General features: G+C 36.2%; 1 protein-coding gene across 1 annotated transcript in view; it reads left to right on the plus strand.

Annotated features, from left to right (window-relative positions):
* THAP5 (THAP domain containing 5) overlaps positions 1-3,509 on the plus strand; it is a 6,267-nt gene extending 2,758 nt beyond the window's left edge. The window contains exons 2-3 of the mRNA XM_007944247.1: positions 1,973-2,165; positions 2,595-3,509. Of these exons, the coding sequence (XP_007942438.1) occupies positions 1,973-2,165; positions 2,595-3,509 (1,108 nt within the window). The remainder of the gene's footprint in view (positions 1-1,972; positions 2,166-2,594) is intronic.
* Positions 3,510-9,925: the final 6,416 nt, after the last annotated feature.

Below are 9,925 nucleotides of genomic sequence, written 5' to 3' on the forward strand. Positions count from 1 at the left end.
ATGGACAAACATAAAGATACTAAATTGTTCTGTAAACAAATTCCAGGAGATATCTTAACAATTTATCAATTAAAAGGAGGTAGTGCAATCCAGTAACCAATATGGGTATTCACAAAATGTGTTCTTTAATTGTTTGGTAACTTTGCATATAGGCACAATAAATGTAATTTTCAAACCAAACCAAACCCACTGCCATCGAGTTGATTCCAACTCATAGCAACCTCCATTGGGTTTCAAAGGCTATAAATCTATATGGAAGTAAATTGCCTCATTTTCTTCCCAAGGAGCACTTGGTTTGAACCGCCAACCTTCTGGGTAACAACCAAATGCCTTACCTACCACACCACCAGAGCTCTTTATGAAATTACATAAAAAAGATACCATCGTAAAGGCATATTCTCATTTTTGATATAATAGTGAAGATGTGAAATTAATTATGGCTAGCAGAGTTTAGAGCCTCTTAAAAGAAAATTCATTTTGCCCTTAAATGACTTTTTATGGTTAAGCTTGTCATACTTAAATAACCTAAGTTGTTGATAGGCACAAGGTTAAAATTTTTCAAATGATGTATGAGCATTCTATGGTGAGAACTTCCAAAGAGAGAACATCTGATTTTTTTCCATATAAGGACTTCAAGGAAAGATACTTTCTACGAAGTACCCATACTTCTCCCCCATAACATGTATAAAGTTGTTAAAATTTAGAGATAGATCAAGTCCCCAAAAAGTACAAACTAAATGGTTAGAACTGGTGGTAAATATATAGCAGGTTCATTTTGTGTAAGAAACTATTTTAAAAACAAATTATGCAGTATATCTTGGGCTATGTTAGTGGAAAATTGTCAAATGAAATATAGTCTTCTGTCAATAATTGCTAATACCATTTAATCTAAACCTAATAGATTGGTAGAAAAAGTTTTCTCTCAGATTAACTGCCATTTATCCAGTTTTGCTTGGAAAATACACTAATATGTTAGAGCCAACTCTAAATCTAAGTTATTGTCAGTATAGGTACAAAATGTATAAAGAGCTATCTTACCTTTTTCTATCTTTTCTATTTGATTTGTTTCATATTATAATATATGAGTCCCTTTTAACATGTTTAGTTTTCTTGCACCAGAGTTTCTTTTACAACTTGGGAGTTCCCAATCCAATCCAATCCATAGACATCTAAAGATATTGGGCTAAATTCCATATGAGTACAGTTGAGGCTATTATCAGTAACCCAAAACCAAACCCACTGCCATTGAGTCAATTTCAACTCATAGAGACCCTATAGAACAGAGCTGTATAGAACTACCTCATAGGGTTTCCAAGGCTGTAAATCTTTATGGAAGCAGACTCTCTCATTTTTCTCCTGCAGAGCAGTTGGGGGTTCACACCACCAACTGAATGCTTTAACCATTGCACAGCCAGAGCTCCTTGATCCCAGTAAAGGAAATGGAATATTGGTAGTTTTATAAAATTCAACTTTTATTTTACTGTCAGTACAACCATTTGTTTAAATTAGGTCTCCCTATTTCAAACAGTGTTGTCTGTATGTATTTACTATGATGTTGATACTTTTTGGAAATTCTTATATTAAACAGTTTTTATAAAAACAGGAGTCTGAAGTTAAATACTGCTTTGAGTTATAGACAAGAAACCATTTGATGTGATATTAGTACAGAAAATGAGTAAATAGAACTTCATACTTTATACAGAGCTCTTTCCTAGTTATGGGCAAACTACACAACAAAATAAAATAGAACTTAAACCCATAGAAAATGTGACTATAATTTATCCTTTGTAGGAGCACATGTATTTTATCTTAGTCCTCTTACTACAGGGAAACAGTTATGAAGATGCTCTTCTGTATGGTCATGGTGGTGGCCTTGCTTTTGTGGCACTGGGGCACAGTGACCTAGCTGTGTAGGTCTGGACTCTGGCAAAACTATAAAAATAAAGTTTTTCTTTTGTTTTTTCAATTTCAGATTTCCTCTGCATGACAAAGAAAGACTTGAAAAATGGCTAAAGAATATGAAACGAGATTCATGGGTTCCTAGTAAATATCAGTTCCTGTGTAGTGACCATTTTACTCCTGATTCTCTCGACATCAGATGGGGTATTCGATATTTGAAACAAACTGCAGTTCCAACGATATTTTCTGTACCTGAAGACAATCAGGTATTGTGGACAGAGTGTGGGGGAGCAAAATTAATATTGAGCTGGGTGGCAGATTACTAGGCATATTATCTGGTTAGGGGATGAGAGAGAAACATAACTGTTGGGAAAACAATTTTAATTTGTGTTTTAATAAAGTAATAATGTAAAAAAAGAAGTATAAACTGCCATGAAGCACAGATTAAAAGAAGAAAGCAAATTATAGCACTTAAGTTATTAATGAGTGAGGATTTTTTCATGAATGTGCTTAATGCTATTTAAAAAGCACTTTAAGGTATATTTTAATTACATGCTTAGAGCATCTTTTTTTTTTTTTTTTTTTTAAGTGAATAAGCTTACTTGGCCAGTATATTGCTCAAAATGATAGTTAAATAATCAGCACTAATTATTAAGAGAAAAACATTTTTCTTCGAATTTGAAAATATTTTCTAGGAAAAAGACACTTCCCAAAAAAAACCTCTGAAGGCAGAATTAGAGGATGAAAATGAAGTATGCTTAAAAGCCAAGTCAGAAGAACCATTTGCATCAAATGAGCCAAAGAAAAGTAGAGTTAACACAGAGGTGCTGCCTAAATGTGCAGAATTACTTGATTCATCTGGTTTGGTGAAGCTATCAGCTCCAAAAACAGAAAATACACAAAGTAATATACTAACTCTTAATCTGATTAAGCAAGATACTGAAAAACCAGAATCCACTTTGGAAACATCAGTGAACCAAGATACAGGTATAGGTGGTTTTTACACATCTTTTGAGAATATAAATTCTACAACTATTACTTTGACAACTTCAGATTCAGAAGATATTCAGCACTCTTTGGAAGGCCAAGAAGTATTTGAAGTAACCACTAATCATATTGCGAATGCAAATTTCACAGATAATTCTGTGGAAATTAAGTCAGCACAGGAAAATCCAGTCCTGTTCAGCACAATTACTCAAACAGTTGAAGACTTCAGTGCAAATAAGGAACCTGTTGTTGCCATTTGGGTACCCACTGAAAATTCTAGCCCTGCAATTAATTCTTTTATACCTGCCCAACAAAATACCATGGAAATGGAGGACATAGACACTGAAGACTCCTTACATAAGGATGTCGACTATGGAACAGAAGTTTTACAAATTGAACATTCTTACTGCAGACAAGACATAAATAAGGAACATCTTTGGCAGAAAGTTTCTAAACTACATTCAAAGATAACTCTTCTTGAACTACAAGAGCAACAAACTCTAGGAAGATTGAAGTCTTTGGAAGCTCTAATAAGGCAGCTAAAACACGAAACCTGGCTGTCTGAAGAAAATGTCAAGATTATAGAAAACCATTTCACAACGTATGAAGTTACTATGCTATAAAGAGGTTTTAAAGCTATAATTTTTATATAAGTTTTTTGCATTCAAATTATATGTAAACTTTTTCCTATATAAATTTCTCATCTTAATGAAGCTATAAGTTTCATGTTATATACTGTTATACATTCTGTTACTGTAATACTCATTTTGGGGGAAAATTAGAATTTTTGGCTGTGGGAAAAAAGTTATTTTTTAAATTAAAGTTAAAATGTAAATAAATATGGTTAAGTTATTAAGTGAGAGAACACTGTGATATGGTAAGAAGAGCTCAAAACTCAGGCTCAGGAATCAATTTGAGTTTTACCATTGGCATATAACTTGGGCAAGTTACTTACGAACTTGAGCCTTAGTCCCTAATCTATAAAATGAGGGCATTTACTAGATCTCTGATGTAGTGTGTTTATAGCTCCTTCCCTTTCTATAAGAACACTTTTAAGAAAACATGTTTTCTATATACGATAGTCTATACTTCATAGCACTAGAAATTGGGTAGAACCTGATATTGCCAAGTATTGGAATATCCTCAATATTTACTGAATTCTGTGTTTAACCTTTTGATTATAGTTTTATACCTATAATAATATAAAGGAGAATAGTCCTTTTGTAAATCTATTACAGTTGAACTAAAGTAAGGAACCACTCATTAGCCCATTTCTTAGGAATATGTACCTTATATATGACTGACCATCTTAAAACAATCATTTGAACTTTTTAACATCATATATTTATAGTTATTATTTGTAAATCAAAAATATGAAAATGAAGGTAAATATATTTTAGAAATTGTAGTCCATCGTTTTCTTAATAAGTATAGCTTTTTAAAGTATGTGCCTGTGTCATTTTTTAATTCCAGAAAGAGTAATACTTATACATTATCATTTATGTATATTTATGTATATTTTTACTGAAATTTATAAGAAATTATAGATGTGTGATGGTGACCTTAGGGAGACAGGTAGGAAAGAGAAGTAATAATGTAAATAAAAATACCGTTTAAATCCATAAGAATTTAAGAAAAATAAATATGAAAGCAAAGACTTAGTGGTAATGGCACAAATGTGAAAAAATAGGTGATATGTTCCCTTAAAATTGTCAGTCAATATAATTAAATATAATACGAAAGGATAGCTTATGGCTTATTCCTCTCAGTCTCATCTATAAAATAGAAGATACTATGTCCTGTCTTGAGTGATGGATTTTAGAACTCTATAAGGGAACATGTTTTTGAGCCTGGAAAATAGGAGGGGCTCAGTAACACTAGTTGACTCTATACAGCTAATAATAGTATGCTAATGTTCTATAAATGCATGGTGATTATTTCTGGCCAGATTTCATTTATTTTCTTCAGCCTTATAAAATTAATTGCTATTGTATGAATATGTGAGAACTAATTATAAAAAGTTGGCTACAGGTATCAGGTAACCATGAGGAAAAACATTTACTGAATTTTTGAATAAATTATGTGGAGATATTTGGTAGAGTTAATACTGTATTAAGTGTCTTCGTGCTGCATTTTGTTAATGCCTATAATTATACAGATGAAAATAAGAACCTTTATCATAGTTTCAACTCAGTTTTTAGCAGTGTACATCATAGTCATTTTCTGTTTGCTTAAAGTTACAGTTTACTCAGGAATAATTTATGTGTTGTATTTCTTTAAAGTTAATAAATATTAAGTATTTAAGATAGCTTCCAGGCTTGCCTTTTCAGAATATTCTCAATCTAACCCAGTTGACCTCTGAATTATATTTGCGGTTCAGGCCAACAATATTTCTCTCTTGGACCAATTAGGAGCTTCTTAGCTGATACTGCCTATACTGTATTTCTGGTCTTCCAATTCTGTATCGTGGTGTGACCTGCTGTCAGCTTTTTACCTAAACTATAGCTCTTACTAACCATGTCACCCACAGACCTATAGTGCAATCCTCTATTTTAGAAATCTTTGATTACTTTCTACCTACAAAATAAAGTCAAATTTGCCATTGTATGTATGATCCTTTTTTATTCTGTCTGCTCTGTACTCTAGCCACACTGGACTTTTTAGTATTTCCCAAACATACCAGATAGGTGTCTATCTCCATATCTGCTTTTTTCCTAAACTTACCAGTCTGCCAAAATTACATTTCAACTTTAAAGCCCAAGTGCATCTTCTTTAGTAGGAATTCATCTCTTGTATTTACCTATTACTTTTTTGCAGCATGACAATATCTGTGGCTGTGTCTTTGACTAGATTCTAAGCTTTTTGAAAGAATATTTTGTTTGCTTTTTTGATGATATATCCACTCAAAAAATATTGGAATGAATATTCTGGACTTGCTTATTTAGCATTTCCTGGTTCTTGCCAGGAAAGATATATTTTCTCAACAAAATATGTGTCCTTAATGGTGAGAATAGCTAGGGCAATATATGGATCTTCACATAATCTTTGAAACATTCCGTGTTTCCAGTGGACAATGCAACTTACCAATTATCTGCTACACAGGTTATCAGTAAGATTTTTGTTGTTAGAGGCTGCCTTGTTCTTGTCCCCACACAGACTTTGTTGTTATCGTTAGGTGTCATCAAGTCGTTTTTGACTCATAGAACCCTGTGTACAACAGAATGAAAACATGGCTGGTCCTGTGCCATCCTAAGAATCACTGGCATGCTTGATCCCATCATTGCAGCCACTGTCAGTCCATCTTGTTGAATGTCTTTTTCATTGACCCTCTACCCAGCATGGTATCCTCCTCCAAGGACTGGTCCCTTCTGACAACAAGACCAAAGTATGAGAGACAAAGTCTGGCCATTCTCACTTCTAAGGAGCATTCTGGCTGTACTACCTCCTAGACAGGTTTGTTATTCTTCTAGCAGTCCATGATACATTCAGTATTCTTCACCAGCACCACAATTCAAATGGATCAGTTCTTTATTGGAAGAGCTCCCACTGCAATCCACCACTTTTTCACTAGCCATTATCATTCTTGCGGTAGCTTGTATTTTGCAAATACAGCTGCAGAAACATCCCATGTGCTCCTCTGCAATGTGACTTTACCATTCTCCTATCAAGGGGTGGAGTTTCTTTTTTTCTCTCCTTGAATCATGTGGGTTCTATGACCTCTTTGTGACACTATATCAGTTATGCACCCAATCTTTAATTGGCCAGGCAGCATCCACTTTTTCCTTCTTTGGAACACTCCCTCTTAGAAAGGCAGACAACATGTAAGGAGTATGATTGCCCTGTGATCATGATGGAAAACTCTAAGCCACATGGACAGGCTCTGGTGCATGAGACCCATATGAAGAGAGAGGCCTATGAAAACTGAGACACTGGACAGGTGATTGAAGATGGCACCTTGGAATTGGATCTTCCAGCCCCATCTGCTCAAGATGACATCAAATGCAGCAGAGACAACACCCTTGTTGAGCTCTTCCCAAGTTAATTAACCACAATATTGGGAGCAAAATGAAATGGTTGGTGGAACCTAGTAATTTTGGGGAATGGCACTCTTCCTACTGTATTCACCTCCATCTTGATGCTATGGACCATCAAAGCACTCTCGTAAAACCTGTAACATTGTTCTTCCCTCTATTGTCTTCATTTGCCTAAACGCCATTCGTGGATGAACTCAAATACCCTTCTGCCTTTTCTCTTCCTACATCAGAGCATGTGGCTATAGCTGAAGAAAATCACACAAAGGATAAACTTGATTATAAAGTCATGACCATAACTTCAAATGGACCCAGCACTGTTGCTACTTCTCCAGTAAGCTCACATCTCCAGTCGCAAGTCCTCCTTCACACACCTCCCCAGCAGTTAAGAAAAAAAAATCAAATATTTGGGAGATAAAGTGGAAAAAATCTGAAATGTAGAACCAAAAAGGCAAGAAATGGAAGAAAGCAAGCTGAAAGGTCTTTGCCATGTCAGTTCCTTCCTTATCGGTAGCTCCAGACATTGTCATCCTTGGTGATCCTCAAATGACATAGGTCTTTTCTAGTTGTTAAGTGCTATTGAGTTGGCTCCAACTCATAGCGACCCTGTGTACAACAGAACCAAACACTGCCTGGTCGTGCACCATCCTCACAATCTTTGCTATATTTGAGCCCATGGTTGCGGCCAAAGTGTCCATCCCTCTTGTTGAGGGTCATTCCCTTTTTCACTGACCCTCTACTTTACCAAGCATAATATCCTTCTCAAGGGAATGGTCTACTCTGACAACATGACCAAAATAGATGAGGTGAAGTCTGGCCATTCTCACTTTCAAGTAGCATTCCAGCTATACTTCTTCCAGGACAGATTTGTTCATTCTTCTGGCACTCCATGGTCTATTCAGTATTTTTTGCCAACACCATAATTCAAGGCAGCAACTCTTCTCTGGTGGTCTTAGTCATTGTCTAGCTTTCATATGCATATGAGGTAATTAAAAATACCATGGCTTGGGTTAGTTACACCTTAGTCTTCAAAGTGACATCTTTGCTTCTTAACACTTTAAAGAGGTGTTTTGCACCAGATTTGCCCAGTTGATACAAAGTCTGATTTCTTGACTGCTGCTTCTGTGGATGTTGATTGTAGATCCAAGTAAAATGAAATCCCTGACAACTTCAATCTTTTCTTGATTTACTATGATGTTTCTTACTGGTCCAGTTGGGAGGATTTTTGTTTTCTTCATGTTAAGGTTATCTCTGGTATACATGTATATGTCTCTGGGTCTGTCTTGCTCTTTATATAACACAAGTGATTAGGATCCACCCTACACTGATAGGACATCAACTGACTGATTAAATTACATTGTATTAGATGTGAGGTCATTACATTAGATTACATCTACAGGTATATGGAGTAGGATTCCAACACATATTTTGGGGGGATACAATTGAATCCCTAACAGGCTGATTTTCTTCAATCATGCCTATGTAAATAGGCCCCCAATAAAGACTGAACACAAAGCTCCATGGATTTCCTGGATGATAAAAACATCAATACTTAGGAGGGTGACTTGCCATTTCTGGGACACGGAAGCTTCATGTTGGTGACCCTCCCAGACCTTGCCCTGTTTCTCTTTATATTTGTATTGTATCCTTTTTTTCTTGTGATAAAACTATTAATTTTAAGTAGAGTGCTTTCTATGAATATTCTCTAAGTTCTAGTGAATTACTGAACCTGAGGAAGGAGTAAGAACCAGTGGGTCACATGTGAGGGGGCTGGGATCCGTGAGTTTATGGCTGGTATCCTGATGGGTTAGAGGGAACCCCTGAGTTTATATCCAGCAGGTCAGAAGTGAGAGTGTCGTGTGGACTTCCAAGCTTATACCTGGCATCTGAGGTCTTGGGTCAAGTTGGCAGTCTAAAGGACTGTGTCCTTTAACTTACGAGATCAAATCTAGCTCCTGGAGGGTGGAGTTAGAGGAAAAAGTGCTGCTGGTGTCAGAACAGAAGCTTGTTTTTTTGTTGTTAAATTTTCCACACAGCATGGGAAAGAGCAGCACTGAAAGACAAGAGTCTCCTAGGAGTCCATGGACAGGAGTTGCCCCACAGCTGTGACACATGGGAACTGGCACTAGAAGCCATCTGGAAGTAAAGCTCCTTGCTTGCAATTCAGCTTCCTGAATGGCTTCTTTCTATTCTCCCCTCTCCTAGCCAAACCTTGTTACCCTAGTTTACAAGCAGCCCAGATGGGCTCCCTAGTTCTCTACACCTTATGAGAGACTTCAGCTTCATGTCCCATTATTAATTCACTCCTCACTCAGTTTTTCAATTCCAGATTCCCAAGGGAGGAATCCAGTTGTTCCCACTTACATTTTTAAGCCATTGGAACTCTGGCCACCTATGAATTGCCTTCCTTTGGGTCAAGTCCCACAGACCGCTGCTGCAGCCAGGGGGTTAAGAAAGGGTCATAGGGTACAAAACAGATTCCATATTATGAGAAGGAGCAATTTCCCTTTAAAGACAAGGCTATGAGTGGACAGACAGTTAACTGAGTTCTGTGCAGCAGTGAAATACACCCCATGTGAAATAGACATTTTGCACACCATGCTCCTTTTTGCTGGCAAGTTCCTCCAACTTCATGCTACTGCTTGAGCTTGTAATAGCCCACTGGCCTACCTCTCTACTATCAGAGGAATTAAGATCCAGGATATATTATGAATAAGATAACATTTAATCTTGTAAGAGTGAGGGTAGGTTTAATGCTAAAAGGAACTAATAAATGGATTTCATTGGCTGATTTTTCAGAAGTCGATCACAAGGTCTGTCTTCTGAGGCACCTCTGGAAGGACTGGAGCCTCTGACCTTTTGATTAGTAGCCATGTGTATTAATGGTTTGCACCACCCAGGGAGTCCAAGGTTATTAATATTGTACTACTAATACTTAATACTTCAATTTTTAAAAAAAAACTAATACTATATCTCACTTTACTGGAAATTTAGGTTCAGAGAAACCC

This window comes from Orycteropus afer, unplaced genomic scaffold, assembly GCF_000298275.1.
Source record: "Orycteropus afer afer isolate SDZICR_OR568_19922 unplaced genomic scaffold, OryAfe1.0 scaffold00007, whole genome shotgun sequence".
NCBI classification, from domain to species: Eukaryota; Metazoa; Chordata; class Mammalia; order Tubulidentata; family Orycteropodidae; genus Orycteropus; species Orycteropus afer.